At 40.8% G+C, this 22,704-nt stretch overlaps 2 protein-coding genes across 2 annotated transcripts; one reads left to right on the top strand and one right to left on the bottom strand.

Moving 5' to 3' along the window:
* Positions 1-60: 60 nt before the first annotated feature.
* Positions 61-7,115, bottom strand: tmem198a (transmembrane protein 198a). Its single transcript, XM_061286610.1, has 6 exons — positions 6,977-7,115; positions 5,556-5,794; positions 5,057-5,269; positions 4,327-4,450; positions 2,536-2,828; positions 61-1,841 (listed from the first exon to the last, which is right to left on the bottom strand). The coding sequence occupies exons 1-6, from the start codon at positions 7,113-7,115 to the stop codon at positions 1,689-1,691; spliced, it is 1,161 nt and encodes a 386-aa protein (XP_061142594.1). The 3' UTR covers positions 61-1,688.
* A 6,861-nt stretch (positions 7,116-13,976) lies between these two features.
* LOC133160123 (myc box-dependent-interacting protein 1) lies at positions 13,977-22,703 on the top strand. Its single transcript, XM_061287710.1, has 18 exons — positions 13,977-14,252; positions 15,044-15,124; positions 15,221-15,275; positions 15,376-15,470; positions 15,899-15,994; positions 16,062-16,172; positions 16,246-16,338; positions 16,454-16,539; positions 16,619-16,694; positions 16,831-16,886; positions 17,695-17,764; positions 17,831-17,953; positions 18,146-18,166; positions 19,306-19,662; positions 20,032-20,097; positions 20,174-20,248; positions 20,656-20,757; positions 20,834-22,703. Exons 1-18 carry the CDS (start codon positions 14,166-14,168, stop codon positions 20,933-20,935), a joined length of 1,752 nt encoding a protein of 583 aa, XP_061143694.1. The 5' UTR covers positions 13,977-14,165; the 3' UTR covers positions 20,936-22,703.
* The last annotated feature ends 1 nt before the right edge of the window (position 22,704 follows it).

The following is a 22,704-nucleotide window of genomic DNA, read 5'->3' as shown; positions in this document are numbered from 1 at the left end:
TTTTAATTTTATTTCAACTATGAGTCATGTACCCACTTTTAAAAAAACACACAACAGTAATTGTAGAATTACACGTATGTTGTTTAATCATATCATAGGTCCATTTAAAGACATGCTTAATAATAACAATAATCATAATAATATTAGAAATGATGGCAATAAGGTGAATCAGTATCTCTTCACTGGCTCATGTCTGTCACTCAAAAAAAAAGAAAAAATCACTTGAGCATTCAAGAACACAAATAAAAATATCTACTGCACCAGAAAAAGTAATTGCAGGAAAAAAAATATATATTTACAAGACCATGGCGTAAACGTGACGACAGCGAACGTTCATTACATTTAAGTACTTGGGTTATGATATCTACACATTTTTCACTGGAGCAATTCAATAGTCAACGTGGAGTAATTCAACTGTTAGCTGTTGAGATGTGAACACTTAATTTGCCTGCAATTTTATAACGAAAAATCATGTCAAATAACAAATGTGGCAAAATTACTTGATGACAATACATTGCGAAAATGCCTCATGCTTTTTCTAAGCCCTTTTTTCTGCATGGTTTAAACAAGACACTATAAAAAGAGGAGACCGGTAGAAGAAAAGACAAAGGATAAGGGGAGACAATGAATCCAACGTCACAAAAGTCGAACATCTCCGTCAATCCATTCAATGAATTTAATGCCAATACAATTAGAAAATAATAGAACGACCTACTTCTAACTTGACACGAGAACACGTCACAGACACATTGACACAATGAAAACACAAAACAGTTCGACAAGGACACATGTGCATGAAAGGGGTAACAGTGCACGTGTACCCCTTAAACAAGTGCAAGGCCTGCCAAATTTAACACAAGCACATTTGTTGTGGCACTTCACTATTGAAGTCATCGCAACCCCTTATTTTTTTCCTATTTAAACATCTACAAGATGTACACAAAAAAATAGGTAAAAATTTGCTTTTGGTGCCATTTGAATATATATATTTATATGTAAAGTTAAGCAGTGGCTGCTTTGTTTCCTGGCCCAACAATTAAAATAACAATTATAAAACGAATACAAAGTTAAGACCGTAAAAATGCTGCTTTCTGTCCAGTCCAGTTGTAAACGGTAGAGGGCGCCCTTGCAACTGATTCCATCACAAGCACATCAAGAACGCACATTTGAATGTCTTCGCTGCCATCATGATGGGATTCGTGCAATTTATAAAAATTATAGTATTGTGTTTTCCTAAAAAAAAAAAAGACGACGACGACAAAAACCATCACATGATTACATTTACATACATTGGGAGACAACCACCACCCTCACTTTCGCCAACATTTGGTACAATCCATCACTTGCCAAAGGGCTTGTGTGTCTGCACCAAAACTGTAGCACATGATTTCATTACATGTTCACTGTTGTGTGTTGCCTGCCTTGACAACACAACATGATTAGCACAGTCAGTTTCCTTTTGGGGCCAGTTTATATTGTAACAACTGCAGCTAGTAGTGTGCTTTTCTCTGATAACATGAGTTTTTTTCTTGCATTTGTTTGCTATTGAAAACAAACAACAATCCGATTTAACATGCCTGTAGTTCTTGTGTTCCTGCGGTTTTAATTTGATGGACACAACCTTTGGCGTGCCAAACCATGCGCAACACGTTTTTGTAATTTGGGAAGGATCTGCATATTTTGAGGCATCAGATCCGAACCGGAGCTCCAGAAGGTGCTGTGAGGGGCACTTGAGAGCCACAGTCGTAGTCAAGTTCAGCCATCCGGGAGCGGCTCATCATTCGACTGTGGGAATATGCTCGTCTGTCTGTTTGCCTGTCCCTGAAACTGCGGATGTAGCTCTGTGGACAGATACAAATAGTGGAGTGAGGACACAACAGCCACGTAAAGATAAAATAAAATAAAACGACAGCACTCAAAGCTTTTACCCAAGGCCAAACATCAGTGTATTAATGGCTGATGTCACATTTTATACAGACAAATCTAACAGTGTTTCACCCAGAAAATAAATAAATAAAAATCTGAGAAAATGTGAAAAGATCCCACCATGCAAAGACACTCACTCACACACACACATGCTCAAATGCATGGTGTGTCATCTGCATAAGTGTTGAAGATGATACTGTAGCTCCTGAAGCATGTAAAGACTAAAAACTAGGAGACCCAAAATTGACCCTTGGGGCACCCCAAGCTCAATTTCATTTGCTCCCAAGGAGCATTTGAAAAGCAATATGAGAATCCATTCTAAAAAGCATGTTGCTGGGTTGACTTGGGAGAAAAACACGACAGTGTTGACATTATTTTTAGTTTTTGACCTAAAAGTGAAGCCAATGTTTATTTCAGTTTGTTGTTAAAATGAACAATAAATCACAAGGTCACAACCTAAATTCAGATTTACCACTTCACAAGCAAGGTAGCATTTCTATTTTGGTTGCCAGGCAACCTCACGACAAAAACAAACAATTACCTCACTGTTCTAAAAGTGTAAACAGATTTTTTTTCCCCCTCAACAGATGAAGTAAATAAATCTCTTACCGGTGAGAGCACATCCCCTTCAAAGCGCTTTTTGGGTTTGGGCTTGCGATGGAAGCCTGGGTCAGTCTGAGGGGGAGGGATTTTGGGGGGTTGCGTGCTTCGGGATGGGTGATGCGGGTGGGATGTCCCCGGGTGGTGGTACTGCTGGTGGTGACTGTTGGTTTTCTGTTTTGGGCCGCTCTTCTGGCTCTGTTGTTTTTTCTTCTTCTTGGTCTCATTCTCCTTTTTGAGCTTCTCCTCTCGCTGCCGGATTCGCATGAGCTGCACTCGCCTTTGTTGCCGACTCAAAACCACTAGAGAGGCGAGGGAAGATAATTAAGAACAACCATGTTATTAATTTCCTGAGAATGCAAAAACAATAACAACACACTAATAACATTTCATCTTTAAGATTGTTAATGATCCCATCGGAGAAAGAAAAGCAAATCTGCAACCGGCTACTTCTCCCCATTGCGGTTTCACGGTTAATGATTTGCGAACGTGTCTGCATTTGTAACCCTCATTAAAACAAAACAACAAAAAAATGTCTCGAAAGTGACCTCAGAAATTTCATTTCACTGCTATCATCCTATTGTGCACTTAAACGTTGCTTAACGTTAGGTGGGGATGCGATGCAATGATGATGCAATAATGTCAAAGCAGCCTCACAGCATGAAAATTTATAGCGTGTGCGTTCATCTTGTCCATTGTTTTGCTTTCTTTTGTGTGAGCGCCTGGATAACAAGGCACCATCTGTCAGAGGATTGCTTCATGAAACCCCCATTTTCTTTTCCTCAGCTAACTCTCTCTGGACCCCCTGGCCAAATGCCACTTATTGTGTCTCTGTGTCTTAATAGAAGAATATAATGTCGATGAGGGTGCTCAGATGGAGAACGAAACAAAACAAAGTGAAGAGGAAGACGAGCCAATTATGTTCAAACAGATCACTAGTGTGCTGCATGCAATTCAATAACGCCCACGTGACTTTCCTCACTGGCCCACTTGAGTGCCCCGTTTACCCAGTCAGCACCAGTTTAGACCCCTGCAACACCCCACCCCCTCCTCACACCCACCCACCCCTTTTCCTCTATTCTCTACCATTAATTGAGAGCATGAAAGGACTCCAACCAAGCAATAAGCTTTTTCAAATCACACAGAACGTTATAATTGAGATAAACATTCAAAAGGAATACATCACTGTAAATATGATATTTGTTACTAAATATTTACCAAGATTCACAGATTTGTTTTGTTTGAGTCGTCAGATTCTGGGCTTGAGTACAACCGACCATAGTTGTCATAGTAACGCAAAGTCATACTTTCTTTTGCCTCATCCATCCCTGCACATGGGCAAACAAACAAAAAAGCTATTTGCCTTAATAACACACTACGGCACATTACGTTCTCTCTCATTATAGTTATACCCCAAGCAATTAAACCGTTCAATGAACTTGTGACAAATGTAGAGCTCCTAATCATTGCAGCAGCTTGCGGTGAACTCATGTTGATACTTAACAATATTTTCTCGAGTAATTCCATGTACAAAAATTGGTTTGTAACCATGGAACATAAAATTTGGAGGGTAAATCAAGGAGACAAAAAAAAGTATTGTATTGCCGCTGAAAACTGTTTCATCCTTAGTAGAGTATACTAAGATTGCTACTTCATTAGCGAGTGTATTTGGTGTGTTATACTGTAAGATGATCTCCAAAAGTATTGGAACACGGAGTTCCTTTATTTAATTTATTTTATTTCATTTTCAACATACTGACATTTGCATGTCAATTGAAATAACAGTGATTGTGCCCTCACCCTCTGTGTGAGAAAAACCCTCTGCTGTGACTTTCCACTGAATCAGCACTCCAAGCAGTGCCAGGACAGGCCACACCCCCATGATGATCCACGTGAACCAGCACATTGGCTTCTTGGGTGCCACCTATATTGTAAACAGAGATCATGAGTGGTCTGAAAAATCAGTTGCTGTATTAAGCCTACAAAAGCTGAAATCAGATTTGTTGATTTTAATTTATTAGCAAGATTAAAGGGGATAGCTTAGAGTTTAGCATCGGCAGGTGTAAATATACCCTGGCTATCTCTCTTGCGCATATGGACAGAGGGCTGGTAGAACGCTTTTCTGGACAAAGTGCCGTCTGACGGGCCTGTACAAGACGGAATGATTCATGAGGGGAAGCGTGTATGACCCCTTGGCCTTCTGGTCTTCTTGTCTCACTGCATCGCCAGTAAGAAAAGATGAAACGCTCGGCTGCACATTACCAATGAGTCATCAAGGAGTATGTTGTGCATGCTCTGTGCAAGTGCTTGATAAATTGTTATTTTCCATATCTGGTTTGTGATCTGCTCATTGCTTGACAGATTTGGAAATGGAGTTTGCAGAGCTGCATTGCTCCAACCCCAAATAACGGCGTTATCTTTACTTCGCAGCCAAGCAATTTACTCCCATTCAGGAATGACTACATCGCATTTCTGTCTGCGTGTGCAATTAAAAGTTCCGCCAGAAGCACAAAGAAAGTAGAAGAAGAACCTTGAGTCTCTCGTAGACGTATTGCACCATCGCAAAAAGCTCTATGAAGTAATCCACGGTGATGGTAATGATTGCAGAACCGAAAGTGGCAGTGGAGAAGGTCACGAAGCAACGCTGCCACTGAAGAGTGAGGACAGCAAACAGGGTCCCGGAACCCAGAAGAATTCCCAGAGGAACCCAAACTGTTTTGGGGTGGTAAAATTCCTCCATGACCTTGAAGAGAATGACGGTAAATTCAGAGATTCTTTGTCAGGAATGGAAAATGTTGCTTTATGGCATTTTCGATCATGGGAGGGGCGAGTACCGATTTCAGGTATCGGACTGATACATGGTATTTTTTTTCGAGGTCTCGGTACTCGCGACGGTGTCCAATACCAGTACCGGTAAACCCACTTGTGCCGTGAACCAAAGTTAAACATTTTTATTTGAATTTGGTATCGACCATCCCTCCATAAATAAGCTAGAAAGTCAACCAATAGCAAACAATTTGTTTCCTCACCACCAATGAAGCCACTCCAACCAACAGTCCCAAAAGCAGGCCCACCATGAACAGTCCGACACTGCGGACCAACATCGTCACCAATCCGCACAAAGTCCCAATCCCGAGGCCGATGCCCACCGACGCCTCTATGCTGAGCTGAGTGTCCATCACCCTCTCCTTGTAGCACAGCATGAAGATGACCACAGAGCCAAACATGAGGCCGGTGAGGAACAGAACGGCCTTGAAGCATCTGTAGCCTGAGAGGAGGTAGAAAGCACACTCAGCATGCAAGCAAATTACCGCTCATAAATTATTTTTTATGGATGATAATATAACCATGCCACAGTGAGCATAGAGCTTTGTCGGATCGGCTCGAGAGGCCTTCACGTTTTGCTCATTAGAATATGGTGGAAAAATCCGATAGCATTGTTAGCGGTTGTGTCCAAATGTGCTAATCTATGTATCATGTCATAAGGGCAAGCACGACCTTCTAATTTCCGTTTCCTTAGTCTCTTTGCACGGCATCTTCAATATTTCTTTATTGCTCTACGCACGGCATCATTTCATTGTGCTGTGTTGTAATGAAAGCTATTCAGCTTTGTGTTCGTGCTTATCAAAACGGACTCCACTCGACTCAAGGGGAATCAACATTGTATTTTCTGATATTTGTGTAGCCGGGCATTGCGCAACTCCTTTTCCTGTCCAGACTAAAGAACAAGCTCTGGTCGCCGAAGCGCATTCATTTGATACATAGCTTTCCTTATCTCCTGTCAACTTGTTCGAAAAGTGCCAACATTCTCCAGACCTAAACCCAATTTTAGATTTGACGGATTTTTAATCCGTAATTGTTCTTTCATGTTGTTACGGGTATGAAGCCGGGATTTTCTTGTCTTCTCCCGGACAAATCCTTACAATGTATTCGTCTTGCAGACACTCCCTCTCATTGTTTCCTCACCTTCACTTAATATCCCTCGAGCAATCGAGGCCTCCATCCCATCTGTTCCTGTCAGCTTCTGCCCTTTTAGTTCTCCTGCTTTTGTGCTGGCCTTTTGTCTCCCTACAACATTCTTCTTTGTTGGGCTGAATTAAAGAAATGTACCACCTGATTCAGTTGCATTACCTCTGTGACTGCACACAACTGTCGTGTATTGTAAATATTCATGCATGGATGGCAGTTTGAAGCTAATTGTATAATGAGAAACACAATATGATCTGGGGAAAAAAAAAATGTTTTGGGCTCACGCAAGCAATGCTCTTTCAAAGAGTTGGGAGATCTTATACGGTACATGCTCTCAACCTTTTACCATTTTGCACAGGATTGAGGAATTACAAACCGAAATGACCTTTTTACACACAAATGTGAGTCCCTTCACTGGTTTTCTCTGAGAAGTCGGTAATTATTTTGTTGAATATGAGCAGAACCGTGTCGCATCACGTACCAAAGAAGCAGTAGATGATTCCGAAAAGGCAGCTCATGGAGCAGACCACCGACGGCACAATTTCATATCTCCTCTCTATCTCTTGGTCACATTTCAGCCCCAGCTCGGCCAGACCCAGCAACCGGCCGGTGGAGGCCATGTCGGCAGACGTGAAGGGAGCCAGTGTTGATGGGATGCGTCTGCGGGTCAGGTATGAAGCGGTTGTTCGGGGCTGTGGGGTGGGGACGGGGGGGGTTCTAAATTACTGGGCCTCACCCATTGAGTTATGGGAAGCTACAAAAAGAGGAAAGAGAGAGAAAGGCAAGAGATTATTGATCACATACTGAAAGTGCTCAGCTGGAGAGCATAACGGCATGCTCTGATTTGAGCAAAAAACATTTTAGCGCTACAATAACATTCCCAGGTGAAATGACTGCAACAAAATCATCCAGTGAAGCAAGAGCAAACCTGAGCTTGAACCAAAGACCTAACGTTTCTAATGTTCTATCAACTTAGGATCAATGTTATTAAAGAATGCTAAAAAATACATTAATCAGTTATCAATGCAATATTTTACAATAACAATGAATTCTATACTGTTTCTTAGTAGTGGTTGCAGTGAGTGGTGTGTCAACAGTCTGCCACTGAGTTTGGTGCAATTGCAAGGGTTTAACAAAAGCTTTATGGCAACTCTGCCAACAATGTACCAATGACTTACTTTCCTTGCTTTTAAGACTCAAAATGCAATTGTGCCATCACACATCGTCACTATCAAAATGGAACTAAGTATATAGGTTAAGATGAAGAATATTAATGTAAGGGTGTTATCAGTAGCTTCTGTGGGCGGTGCACATGACTCAGAGCTAAAGCCGATTAGTATTAATACAGAGTTGGCAGAAGCTCGGTCAGTGAGGCTGCACGTTTGCTTTAAGACCAGATCGTGGATTGGCCAGATCTGAAACAGTAAATGCTGGTTTACTCCTTAAGGTGCCCTTGAACAAGGAAGAAATGGGTTATTCATTTCTGGCTGGTGAGCACACAATATGCATCATGAGTAGTGCTTAGCTTGCAGTCCTGTTTGATTTTGATGTCGCAACAAAGGAGTCTCTTGCGCTGAAGAACAGGAACTGAAACTCATTCCAAGTCTCCAAAAGTTTTGTACCTCTTTTCTTTTTTGCGCTCCGATGAACAATTCTTGTCAAGCAGAGTATGGCCTGGTTAAAAAGAGCTTCACACTACTTAGCTCGACCTTTTCCACATATGCTGCCCAGCGTGACAACAAATGCGGTCGAGTTCTCTCGACCATTTATCGACGCGATAGCCTGATATATTCACACGCACCGTTCTCATGAAGACAAAGACACAATTAAACGAAAAGACTGTGCTTCAGGCCAGAGCAAGGGACCTGATTAAACAACACTTCATTGGATTATGTCACATCCTCCCTGTTGCCATAACAACCTGCAGCAATATAAGAACTCTGCTAATGTAAAAGCAGCAAGTGTTGTTTCTAAGGGAACAAGCTTGTACTAGGTGCGCTTTGAGGCCCCTGGTAGCGGATGACCTCTGACCTAATTTTTGATCATTTACCAAAATGTGAACATCACCCATTTGTGCTAGAATCAACCACCGCAAACAAGCTAAAGCATCTACTAAGGTAGAACCAGATTTGCTGTGGGCTCAACTCAGTATTCCTTCAGCCTCCTCATTCCTTTGGAGAGCTGCCAAAGTTATCATGGGATGTGCTTAGCCTAAAGACATGTGGGCGGAGACATCACACCATCCAGCAGGAGCAGGGAGCATCATCAAGCTTTAACATTTGTTCCCCAAAGGTTTACACATCTCTGTTAAATTAAATAAAATAACATATGTGATATAAAATCCCGTTGAAAAGAAATCTCCAAAAATATTGTTGCCATAAGCAAAACAAAGCTAAATCGACCTCGTTTCAACAACATGTAAACAATCACTCACCGAGGCTACTCCAGAAAAAGAAATGGAAATGTTCTCTTTATGGCTAAACGGGTTTCCTGCTGCTTTCCTGGCTGTCCTACTTAAGAGCTCTTGTACAGAGAAACTGCAGAGAAACCAGCTTTTCAAAGGCTTTTTTTTTTAACCTTGCTTTTCTTCCCAGCTGGAAGAAAGGCAAAATTGCAGTGCAGTCTGTTGGATACAAATCAGAACTGTTTCAATGCTTGCATGCCTCAGTCAGGCCAATAATGTAATCGCTGTTGTTATGTTAACCTTTTAACACTCGCGACTCTGAGTTCTGTTTTCCATTTATTTTTATTTTCTTATCCACAACAAAAGAAATTGATATGCAAACGGTATCCCAGTTATTTTTTATCTAATAAAAATATTACAGTACTATTATTATTATTTTTTTGCTTATTTACTGCTAGTGGCTAATTTGCATCATAATGTTTACTGTCCATCTCACACCGAGCTTTAAATGCATACTGATTGCTGTAGATATGCAAAAAAAATAAAAAATTAAAATAAAAAATCCTAGAATAGTTAATAGTTTGAAAATCTGAAACCAGGTAAAAAATATTTTGAATAAATGGAATCTAACAGCTAACCACTGTTTGTGTTAAATTCGATCGTGACCCAGAAGTCCTTGATACAATTTCAATTTGTTGCTCTTTATTTAAACGCTCATTTTTAGAGTTCACAATATCTTAACAAGAACGCCTTTGCTTATTTCCAGCTTTGTGTTTATTAGCATCAGTATTTAGACCTCTTTGTTTACACTTAGTCCAAACTCCAGGAAAGGACATCTTTAGAGGCTATAACATTGTTATACGTCCTTTAGGCTGTCAGAAATACGTGCGTTGACTGCATACGTGAACACAAAGCTAATCCTCTGAGCACTCGCATTGGAACGTCCTCAACTTTAGTCATGTGTCTGTTGAGGTCATTAAGTTTAAACGCAGCAGAGTGATTTGTATGGAAGCTACAACAACCATTAACTTTCTCCTCACACTCTCTCTCTGTTCTCCCTTTTTTTGTGCGACAAATTTATTGAGATTGCTAGTGACCTATGGCATCATCCAGCCAACTCAAAGCACACAAACCCAAAACACAGTACAGGCAGTTTGTTGTGGAGTGTTGGTGGTCTCAACGGTGATCCCTCCATAAGCCCTGGTCATTGCTAGAAGGATGAAGGTGAGCTAGCGAGGGGCTAAATAGGCTTTCATCAGCTTACAGTTCATTCTCTATCTTTCAACGTCATCTCTCGACGGCTGCTTTCAAGCGCTTTGCTCCTTCGCACACAACAACGCCGGACCAGATTGTGTAATTTGTCTCTGGTTCAAAGCAAATCGATATTCCTCTCTCCTAAAGTCGCTAATGCACTGATTCAACACAATTAAATTGCATGGAATCTATGGCAGATAATGTTTGCATCTGACAGATTCTAATAAGAAGACGGGCCTCGTATCAAAGCATCTAGATGGCAAACAAATGTCCACACTGGCCGCAGCGCCTGAGGCTGCATGCATGCTGTGAGTCACATCTGATGCTGTCCTCATTACACTAACTGTGGTCACGTCACCGTCGATTCCATATGGTGGGACAGACTGTGACGTTTGTGTGGGTGACTTGCGTGCGTCTGTATGCCAAAAACGTCTCAGGTGTCTATTAATGGGATTAGGATTGACTTTCTCTGCCACTCATCCTTTGTGTCCCTCACCTAGTTTGCTTAATTCCCAGTGTAGCCCTCGCTTTGTCTTGCTTTCCTTTGAACTGTGCGCTACATGACACTACTGTTATTTTTTTTTTCTGTTTCATCACTCAACTATCTTCCATTGCAATTTGGAATTGAATGAGCCAACCATTTTGTGTTTTCCCTTGGACTTCTGACTCATATTTTCTTGCGTCAGTATAATTTCTGAAAACGGCTGAATCCTCTCAAGATGGCTAACACTTTTTTTTTAGCGGCTGAAATGAAAAATGTCTGGTAGAGATAGAATATTTGACTTGTGGCCAAACTGTTCATCAACTCGGAGCTTGGCGCTTAGGCGAAGGTTTGAGGAAGACTGCTTGGATGTTGATTACAGTTATATAAGAGCACTGCACCATATGGGGCATCACTCAAAAGGTTTTTAAAAAGAATGGATCTTTAAATACCATGTAATGCGCACTATGCCTTCCATTATCTCCCGTGTTCTCATTTGAACAGCCAATCTTTTGCATACCTGCTAGTCACAACCCCTTTTATTACATTACTTGAATATAAAACCTCATTCTGACACTAAGCTCTATTTAAACACAATGATTCAATCTTACTATTTTACTCTTTGTGTTCTCTACTAAGGAAAATTATCTTGTGTTAGATCTACATTTTGTATTCCTGTCGGGCTTATTTTTCAGTGTGCTTTATGCAAATAACGTACCACCCATTGTTAGGCTTAACATCTTTTCTTCTTGATGTCACAATTCAAAAGCCGCTAGAAAGAGTTTGTTTTGCCATGGTATTAAATGTAAAATAAACACCCACAAACACACACACAACACACTTCACTACCTTCAACAAGTGTCTGACAAAGTATTTGAATTTTGCCTCACTGACAACAACAAATCAATATTAGCTTTCAAATGACACCCCCGGCTGGTCACCAACCAATCGTGAAGCACAGACTGTACGGATGAACAATCATTTGCACTTATTTTCACAGCTCAGGACAATCTGGGGTCTTCAAGAAGGATGTTTTGGATTGTGGCAGGAAACAGAAGGGCTAGGAAGACCCTGGATTTGAACCCCCAACATCAGAAATATAAGGTGGTAACCACTCATCCATCGTGCTGTTCACCACCTAATATAACATCAACGTATTTTTGAAAAAATACATTCTGAGTATGATGCATACAAAATACAGTATATTCTTGGTCTTGTCATTATTAGACAGTCATTTGCTTCAACCAAAAGACAAAAGAAAAGAAAACATAGCTCGATAGACCAAATTATGCTTTATGTATTATTATCAAATCCCGAGTTTAGTGATTTTAATTATTATTTTCAGATAGCATCAGGAATCATATAGACGCGAGACGCTTGGCAAGAGTAGAGGTAAATATGTTTGACAAACAACCAAATATTCCCTAATGAAAACAATAGGAGACAAACAATAGCACATAATTAATCAGTGCGTTTGGTATCATTTTCAAACGCACGTTAAAAAAACATTCAATAAAGAAGGATGCTAATCAGCATGTTATTTTTATTATTTTTTTAATAATTAGAAAATGCAGCCTTAGTAGGAATCTCGGTGTTGCGTGCGCCATGCTGCAGGTCAGAACAAAGAAAACTCACCTAATAAAAACATAGTCGACTGTTTCCATGAAAAGACAACCACAAGGATCTCTTCTCCTCTTGGTCTGCTTAAAAAAAGACCACATTTCAATTTCATTGCATGGTGCCAACCTGGAGAAGAACTCCAGCAACACGCCACACGGCTCTCAACTCCTTGCTCTCATCCACGCGTGTAATAATTGAGTCTGTCCACGCAAAAACGCTGTGTCCGCCTCATGCAATATTGAGAGCCCATGATGGTCCAGGAAATGAAATAAAAAACCGCAAGTGAGCCGTTTTTCTGTGTTTACATCACACTCCCTCCCCTTAGAGCACTCTCGATGTGCTTCCTTTGTTGTCAGCGTCTCATCGTGCAGGTCGGGGCAAACCATTCCACGGCATTAGAGGGGGGGAGAGATCCATTTCATTACGGCAGCAACGAATAGGCTTGGTGACTCGTGGCCAAATGTTGTTATTGTGCAGAATAAAAGGCTGGGGGAGGGTTAGGGGTGAGGGGCACAAGTGAGTGAATAGGGGGGAGGAGGCAAAAAAAAAACAGTGGGCTCACGCGGGGAAGATATGTGAGGATAAAAAGAGCAAGTGTTCTGTTTCAGCACCACGGAGAGTTCTAAACAACGCGGAGAAAAGCTAACATTCCCTTAAATTTGATCAATGGCAATAAATCCAATTATAGGATATTGTTTGAAAACCAGACCATTATATACGTGGCAATGCACAGTATCTTGCACGTATTGCGATTTTTGACTCGATTTTCGTCTGTAAATTGGCAAGATAATTGACGCACTCTTACAGCCAAACGTAAATAAATAATACACAATATTGAACCCCCTTTATACACCGTTGTCTGATGGGTGAGGATGCGTTAAGGGTTATGAAACAATTAAACATTTACAAGTAATGTGCTTTTGGCGCCATCTCCAGGAGAACAATTTATCACTCTGTAAAAATGTTGATGAAATAAGCCAGAATTTATTTTCAATTTTTTAAATGTCTGGATGAGAACCATTTTCTTACAATTGTAGAAGCTTGTTTTTATAATTGCGTTGCTACTGCCCTGTACGACTATATATCAGTTTATTTTATTATATGTAGAATACTGTTCCTTTCCTTGTTATTCACATAAAATATTTTTTGAAGAACATTGCCAGAGATCTAACTAGTGGAAGTATAATGCCTATGTTTATGTATGTATGGATGTATGGATGTATGGATGTATGGATGTATGGATGTATGGATGTATGGATGGATGGATGGATGTATGGATGGATGGATGGATGGATGTATGGATGTATGGATGTATGGATGGATGTATGGATGTATGGATGGATGTATGGATGTATGGATGTATGGATGGATGTATGGATGTATGGATGGATGTATGGATGGATGTATGGATGTATGGATGGATGGATGGATGGATGGATGGATGGATGGATGGATGGATGGATTTGTTTATTTATTTATCTAAAAGTGCTTCTAATTAAGCATTAGGTGATGTTGACATTTAGATATCCATTTTTTTAGGTGGTACTTTGTGTTCGAATTTGAGAACCACTACCGTAATATACTTCGGCTTAGCTAGTACGCAACTACACGTGACGTGTACGCGCAGCAGGTTCTGCGCCTTTAAGAGCATCTCTGTCAGCATCCTCCTCCCGTGTCGTGGACGCGCACACTTAACAGCTCAATATTCGAGAATACCAGCCAGCCTGGCTTTGCATCATCCAACTGATACCACATCAGCTTCACGCTTCACGCGACACGCACATTCAACGCTTGTATTTCTCATCGGGACATTGATGCATTTTCCTACACGGTCACCCTAGCGGTCCAGCCGTTGTTTTTTGCTCTTACTTCCTACCCGTGCGCGTCCCCCAGGCTGATCCACGCGATAAGATGGCTGAGCTCAATTTGGGGAAGGGTTTGACTGCAGGGAAAGTGGCCAGCAACGTTCAGAAGAAGCTAACACGAGCCCAAGAGAAGGTAAGAGCCGCGGACTAAGCAAATGTGGGAAATGAAGAGATGCGAGGCCTGGAAAAGAAGCGAGGCACCAAGTTGCGCATCCCCCCATCGAGGGGGTAATGTCGCATCACGACAGCCTCACAGCTGGGAGCTGAGATGGTGCATTTGGGTATCGGCCGGTGCAACCCCCCTGTTTCCGTGTATTTAAGCCAATGTCATTGAAGTGAATGTTGAAGGAGAAACAGATGGGCCCACTTTGAATCGTCAATTTGGCACTTCTTAGACAATCATGGCCATCCATGCGTGCGTCTCACAGCCTCAAATCCTGTCACATTTAAATCGTGCACAATGATAGTACCAAGCCAAACGCTGCTGCTTCGTTTACTGTACATTTCCTATGCATAGGGAGGCCTCGGTAATTGCACGTTAGGGATGCGATGAATGAATGACAGAGGGCGCTATCTTACTTAAAGCTATATGTGCACCGTCCGTGAGCGTCATGTGCACTCTTCGGCAGTCAATAGTATGTGGTACATCTGGAGGAGGCGTTCCTAATTTTTTGGTTGCCTTAATTAGCTGTATGGGAAAGTCTTGTACAAAGATTTATTGTCGGAGTTCTTGTATTATGGCATATTGACTGTGACTGTTATTCAAATGATTTCTGTGACATGAATGTCAAATAATGAATTCTAATTGATTTGAATATTTCACATTATCTTAATTATTCATTTTTCCGTTTATTGGTGATTGGTGACAGCGGAGAATTTAAATATACCATTATTGATAGCGTTGTTGCATTTTTTGATTGGCAGGTCCTACAGAAGCTTGGAAAAGCAGATGAGACCAAAGATGTTGCTTTCGAGGAAGGAGTCATAAACTTCAACAAACAATATGTGAGAGTCCGCGATTTGATCAGAGCCACCACAACAGAATTGTATTATTTAATATACGACTATTGTGGTCATCTCATGCATGTGTCATCTCTTCAGGCTGAAGGGAGCAAACTCCAGCGCGACCTGAGAGCATACCTAGAGGCCGTGAAAGGTTAGAAATACACTGATGGTTAAATAATATCATGCGTATCATATATCAATGAACATTTTCCAGTTTTTGCAAATGTACACCATGATGTGTTTCTTCAAAGCCATGCACGAGTCCTCCAAGAACGTGCAGGCATGCCTTGCTGACATGTATGAGCCCGACTGGTACGGCAAGGATGAAGTTGATTCCATTGCGGAGGTCAGACATGTTATTCTTATAATGTTGTATTATGTGTTCTTTTAATCCTAATGTTGTGGCCAGGGAGTATTTCATATTCTTAAAAATATGTTTGAGTCTAGAACTATATGACTACTATAATTTCTGAATATAAGCCGCACCAGCTAAAATTCAAGGAAACTGATTTGTTCATAAATAAAATGCACTGGACTATAAACTGCAGGTGTTTTAATGTTTTGTTTCCAAATATAAGAGAATATGGACAAATTATAAAATATCATAAAAATCATGAAAGATCCTTGGTGCAGGGTTCAAAGCTTGTATATGGAAGTAGCGGCTTATAGTCCGGAGATACGTGATAAAATAATGATAATAATAATAATATTTTTTAACACATTTTTCCAAACATAACTCCATATTTCTTCTTAACATCTGTATGTATCTTCAAGGATTGTGATGTGCTCTGGACTGACTACCATCAAAAGTTGGTCGATCATGCCCTCATCTCCATGGATACCTACTTGGGACAGTTTCCTGATATTAAGGTTAGCCGCCGTGCTATCGTAGACCACTTAATATGAACGGCACAAACGTTATGACATTGTTACTCAGGCTCGTATTGCCAAGAGGGACAGAAAGTTGGTGGATTACGACAGTGCCAGACACAACTATTCCACCACGCATAAGACCAAGAAAAAGGACGGCGGGATTAAAATCACCAAGGTAAAGTGTAAACTCTGACCTCGATTCTATTTAAGATGAGGAGGGCATCCAAATGTGCTCTCTCCCTTTTTAGCCATCCTCTTTGTTGGAGAGGGCAACACCCGGCTGGGCTCAAGGGATTCTGTCAGCACACAATGTGGCCCAGAGTAGCTTGTCCAGAAGCCAGGTACACCACACTGCTAATGATAGACACTTAGATCTTTCCTTGGGAGTGTCAACCTGTTTATTGTCGCTATCATACAGCAAAAATAAGAAACCAACCCCAGTTGTGATTATTTTAGGCAGAGGAGGAATTGGAGAGAGCCCAGAAGGTGTTTGAGGAAATCAATATTGACTTACAGGAGGAGTTACCTTCACTGTGGAACAGGTGAACTCTTGTTGTGCATAGCTATGTGTCGCTATGTCGTGAATATTTGTCACTCGTCCACTTTTTCTCCCTTTTGCAGTCGTGTTGGTTTTTATGTCAGCACCTTCCAGAGTTTGGCTGGTTTTGAGGAAAAGTTTCACAAAGAAATTAGTCGGGTGAGTGTCAAGAATTGGGACACATCACTAGGGCAACCATAAAGTTTATTGTGGGCTGTTATATTTTAAATTGGGATATTAAGGATAAAGTTTAAAAACAACATCTAATGTCTTCTGCTTTTCACTCTCCCTACAGTTGGATCAAGATTTATACGATGTCTTGGTAAAACTGGAACAGACGGACACAAGCAGGTCAGTGAGCAAGTTTCATTATATCATTCTAAATTTTGCCATTCATTTAAATCCCAATGGTATTATAGCAAGTGAATGAATGAAGGGTTTACATATGAAGCAAAGGATAAACCTTCATTAATCTGAAGCCACCCCTGAACCTCCATTACAGAAAGACAGGTAACCGCAGCGCCTTATCGTCAGGAGCAAATAGGAGGTAAACAGCAAGGACGGTGACGCAACTGTTGCTCTGTCTGTCCACTTGTCTGTTTGTCAGCCAGTTTGCAGGTTTGAGAGAATTCACAGTGCTTGTCTGGAAAGAGCGTTGTGCTCTCAGAGCTGCAGATAGGAACGAGATGGGCAAGACATTAATGGTTTAATGTGGCACCAGTGTGTTACGTAACCAAACTAATCTTCGAGTCTTGAGAATCTTCTTCATATTGCATAGAGAATTATGGATTTTTTTTTTATGTCCCATGCTGGTGTACTTAATTTTCTTTACGTCCATCTCTTTAAATATCTTCAGTTCTGAGGCTTCTGTCAGCTTCTAAAGTATACAAGTAAAAAATATATGTATGTAAATATGTATATAAGAATGATGTCACAACTACGGCTCTCTTGTGAGGTCTAACTGAGGCACGGGCACAGCCTGCTTGCATGGGATGCAAGAGTGATGTAAAAGGAAGAGATGGAGACTCACTTTTCTTGCATGACAACTTTGCATGAATTGCAACTTTTCTTTCTCCGCTATCCTCTGTTATGTATACTCACTCTGAGTAATATGGATTCTTTTTTTTATTCCACCCTGTATTTCTTCTAACTGACTCAGTGGCATCGATGAGTCTAACCACACCCTCAAGCCAGGAGGACCGCCGCCAATTCCAAAATCCCCATCCAAGGTAGGTAGGTTATCTCATTGTTTGAAATGCAACCAAGGTTTTTAATGGTTGGTGTTTTTGGCACAGCTCAGACCAGCAGTGCCTCCTCCACCCAAGGTGACCCCATCCAAAGAGATGAAAACGGAAAATATCATCAATCTGTTTGATTCTGCAGCAACTCCTGATATAAATGTCACCTCCCCGACAGAGGTTTGTGGATATCCGTCATTCACAAACAGTGGAATACTTTTTTTTTTAAATTAACTTTTTTTATTATTTATTATCTTTAATTTTTAATTATTTTATTTTGTAGTTATTTTTTATTATTTTGATTTTCTTTTTATTAACCTGTTCTTTATTTTCTATCTTCCATGATCTTTTTCACCTCTTCTCATATTACAGCCAGCAAACTCAGACTCCTGGGTAAGATAAGCGACCCCCAGAGCTACTTTACTAATTTAATATAGAAAAACAATTATGATCATACTCGATGTTCACATCCCATTGTGTAAATGTGAACCATCGTGTCACGTGGCCATTACGAGATTTTTGTAATGGCTGCTTTGTGTATCTAAAGGCATTACTCCATAAATGTTACATCCGTCCATTTGTGTGTTGTCTGCACTACTTTTAATTAGTGTTGAATAGCAGAAAATTAAACCAGTCAATTCATTTTCAAAAATGTATGTTGCATTTAAATGGAATGTAATACCCTTGATTGGTTAGAAAATAACCTTTGAAAGTGAATTGACCTCCATGTTTTAGTTGCTTCATGTATCCCTGTATGTTACACTGACAGAACACGCGTCCAGTCCACCTGCCATGTAACACACAGGGAAGAAACAAGTGAAGTTGCTCATCTTGAATGCCGTCTTCACCGTTGGTGAAGGCTTCTGCCAGGGCTATCAAATCAAATGGGCAACTTCACAAGGTCTTGCTTGCACAGTGTGAACTAACCTTTTGGTTCATCGCTGTAAGAGAGATGTGTCTCCAAGACAACTGCAATTACAGCTTGAGGGAAAGGGCAATACTTCAGAATGGAATGACACTTCTGCTCTTACAAAGATACCCAGCCAACCCTCTCCCTTTGCCATGTGACCATTTGCTCTGTGATTTCGAAGCCTTGCTTGCCAAGTAAACACAGAACTCACATCGATCTTCTGGTGGAAAAGGCTTCCTTGATCCCTTCGCCATCCCTCTTTAACTTCCTTTTTTTTCAAGTTGTATATTTTTTTATTCCCAGCAAAGACTTATCCCCCCCCCCCCCATGCCTTCAGTTTCTTAAAATGATGTTGATGAAGATGCTGCAACGGTGAATATGTTGCAGTTTGATTTCAAATGTTTCATCAAACAATACTTTTCCATAACTTCCTTAATTTAACCCTTTGGAACAACCTATCATTTTGCAACTCTTAGCTTTGCTGTTGAACATATGTTGCAACCCTCACCCTAACCCCACAAAATTTACTTAATTGTCCCCCAATGATTTACAAACCCAGTCATAAGGTAAGACATGTCTTATGAACTCTGACCCCTTGAAACTTAACCCCCCTGCCCCTCAGCCAGAGGATGGCGAGGCCCAAGAAGAGCCCCCCAAAAGGCTGTATGACCCTGTGGCGGCTGCTGCGGAGGCCTGGGGCGATGACGATGATACGCCGCCTGCACGCTATGACCCCATAGCCGCTGCCACAGAGGGTTGGGGGGACGACGATACCCAAGCGGTTCACTATGACGCAAACGACGATTGGGAGGACGATGGAACCCAGCAGGCTTATGACGAATCTGTTGTGGAAGCTGAGGAAGATCCGGTGGAGAACGACAAGCAGGCGGATGCAGAGGACGCCACCAGTCCAACTGAGGCTCCGGTTGACGCTTGTGAAGAAGAAGCTCCTCCTAATGCTGCTAATGAAGAGGATCAGGTAACCAAGAAGATGCATCTGGATGAAAAGGGTGGATGCATCAGCTCTTAAGGAGGTTTGAAAATTGTGAATTAAGAGTCTGAAAGAAGGAGTGATGCATCATGACCAACAGAATGGATGCATCAGTGTTTTCTCAACTTGTGGAGCCTAGAAATAAATTAGTAACTGCAGTCTAGACGTACAAAAGGTGAATAAGGTGCTCACATATCTACTGCGTTTATTCAACTTTATTGCCTGTGTTGTCACAGCACTGCTTTTGTTGTCGTCTGTCTCGTAGTGTGTCACTCTCACACCCTCTCAATTATTTATGGTTTTAAATCATGCGCAGTGTCTGCTTCATCTTTTTTATTGCTGCGTTTGTTGTCTCAGGGCGAATCTGAAACAACTCCTGAAGCAGAAGCGGTGGAAGCAGCAGAGGAAACACCAACAAATGACGTAAGTACAAAGAGACAAATATTTTCATTTCGAAAAAGATAATGATTGTGAAGTTAATTTGTGTTTTCCCATCTAGACGTCTGCAGTAAATAAAGAACCCGTTGAAGAAAAGGCAGAGTCACCTGACATGCCTCCTGGTTTCCTGTTTAAGGTAACACCTGACTGACTGAGTGCAATATTCCTCTAACCCAGTGGTGTCCAAAGTACGGACAAACTAAATGAAGGTTCACATTTGCTTCATGAACCACTCGTATTATTTTGACTCCTCTAGATGGCACTGTTGGTTTGAATAAAAAGGTTTACAAAATGGCAAATCGGTGAACTTTCAGCCCAATGATAAACACAAACTGATATTTAAAGGAGTTAAAGAGTACAACTGGTTCGTGAAGCAAATTTGAAGCTTCATTTTCCAATCACTACCATTTTCCAAATTATATTATTGCTAACTTAACTGATTTTATCATGTTTATTAAACTGGCCCTTGCGTCTTTCTATTTTTCTGTATGCGGCCCTTGGAGGAGAAATTTTTCATTTTCTGCTTCTGCTTGTGTGTCGAAGGTCCAAGTGATGCATGACTATGCCGCAAATGACACGGACGAACTTGAAATGAAGGCAGGTGACGTGGTGCTAGTCATGAGCTTTGACAACCCAGATGAACAGGTACATACTCACCCATTCACGAATGCTTGCGTCGCAAAGATAAAACATCATGTCATGTCTCAATTTGTATCTTTAGGATGATGGCTGGCTGATGGGAATGAAAGAGGATGACTGGAAGCAGAAAAAAGAAAATGGCACCAAAGGTGTATTCCCAGAAAACTTCACCCAGAGGCTGTAAAAAGTTTCATTGTCACGCCAACCTTTTTCTTTCACTCATTCCCGTCTATCATCCCCACTCCCTGTCCTATTCTTGCCCTGTCTAATTACTCGGACTTTGTCCATAAAAGCAGAACTGAAATTGCAGTTCCACTACTGAGGAATTCCTACAAAAAAGAAATAACAGCCATTACCAAGGGGCAAGTTTCAGACTTACAGTGCTGGACTGAAAAGAGAATCCTGACCTTATGCGGGATTAGCGCAAATGTGGCTCCCTCTGTAATGACTTAGCATAATTCAATCATTATATTTCATTACAAACCACCTCTCATCGCTAAACTCTCATAATCAGAGAACACAAAGTCAGTTTATTTCTGAAACAAATTTGTGGTTTGGTCTGTTTTGGTCACATGTAGCAAGTGATTTTTAAATATTCAGGTAGGGCGACCTGTTAAGATCAGGTGTCAAGGAGACGTTGTTTACCGATCAGAAATCAATGTCATTAGTCTTGGGCAGCTGTAACGATCGTTACATCTTAAATCCTACTTTTCACTTAAACATGGGCCACCGGGTGTTGTATTTTTTTTTCATGGTGATGAACAGTGTTGAGAGGAAGTCATTATGCATTCAACAAATCGACACAACAAAGTTAGGCTTGCCTGAAAGCTTTCCAGCAATCTGCACCAATGAGAAGCTGCAACTGGTACTAAAATAGTTAGGCAGATTTAATCACACTGGGATCAATCATATTCTAACTGAGCCAGCTTCATCCACTTTTAAAAGACGTGCCGACGTCCTCCTACTTTCATCAACACGACTTTGCTCACAAATGCAAATGTTTCCAAATATGCACCAGAGCTACTTGTTTTATTTTTGTATGCTGCCAAGCAATGATGATATGTATAGCGGTCACCATATTTGCCAACTGAGAATGCTACAGAGTGTTTTGTACTTATGTCAGGTTCTTCGCTCTTACATAGCCCAAACACATTCGCAAACTCGACGTAGATTCATATTTGGTATTACCGTATTCAAGTGAGAGTGAGGTGTGTGTGTGTATGTGTGTTTCGGAAAATACATTTTTGATTTCTAGAATAATGTTATGGGGATAAAATCACGGAAGTAAGTGCGCCCATTTGACGAGGAGCTTTTCAAACTGGTACTACAGGTTCCAGATGTAATTGTGCATTTGTTGTGTATAAGTGTAATTTTGCCAAGTGATGACAGCTACATATTCTATAAAGACATTCATATGTGTATGTGAGTTAATGTGAGCATGCTGACTTCCCAGGTGTTGTTGTGTGAAAACCTTTCGTTTAATACAATGCTACTGGGATTATTTTTGAGGTATGTTTTCCCACCGAAAATTGTGTTTATTTATTTATTTATTCTCTTTTTTTATAAGGGAACTTTTGAGGAGATTTATTTTGGATATTCACACATCACCCCCTTCCCTCCGTGGTTTTCTATCAATCTTGCCTCAAAATGTTGCCAGTGTATTGTGGCCCAAAGAGATTCAATTGTGATAATATATGGAGGCAAGACATATAGAGACTGACTTTTTAAATTTGTATTTATTTATTTATTGCTCAGTGATTTGAGTGAGATTTGCCTCAGTTTCCAACAATGGCGTCACAGCACTGTGTTTTAATTTTTATTTATTATTCACGACTTTGGTTCTCTATTTGTCTTAAGACAAGTCTCCTATGTTTGGGATAAACATCTTAAAAATATTCAAATATCTTCCTTACCTACCCACCCCAATATAAAAAAAAAAGACTTCAAACCTCC

Source organism: Syngnathus typhle, linkage group LG9 (assembly GCF_033458585.1).
Source record: "Syngnathus typhle isolate RoL2023-S1 ecotype Sweden linkage group LG9, RoL_Styp_1.0, whole genome shotgun sequence".
Classification (NCBI taxonomy): domain Eukaryota; kingdom Metazoa; phylum Chordata; class Actinopteri; order Syngnathiformes; family Syngnathidae; genus Syngnathus; species Syngnathus typhle.
The sequence above is the reverse complement of the archived record's forward strand: the minus strand, read 5'-3'. Positions and strand labels throughout refer to the sequence as shown.

Coding starts and splice junctions, on each gene's coding strand:
- tmem198a (XM_061286610.1), bottom strand. CDS start 7,115: ATGGCCTCCACCGGCCGGTTGCTGGGTCTGGCCGAGCTGGGGCTGAAA. Junction 2,829..4,326: donor GGGTTTTTCTCACACAGAGG/GTGAGGGCACAA, acceptor TCGCCTCTCTAG/TGGTTTTGAGTCGGCAACAA. Junction 1,842..2,535: donor AAGGGGATGTGCTCTCACCG/GTAAGAGATTTA, acceptor ATCTGTCCACAG/AGCTACATCCGCAGTTTCAG.
- LOC133160123 (XM_061287710.1), top strand. CDS start 14,166: ATGGCTGAGCTCAATTTGGGGAAGGGTTTGACTGCAGGGAAAGTGGCC. Junction 15,276..15,375: donor ATACCTAGAGGCCGTGAAAG/GTTAGAAATACA, acceptor GTTTCTTCAAAG/CCATGCACGAGTCCTCCAAG. Junction 17,765..17,830: donor TTCCAAAATCCCCATCCAAG/GTAGGTAGGTTA, acceptor TTTTTGGCACAG/CTCAGACCAGCAGTGCCTCC.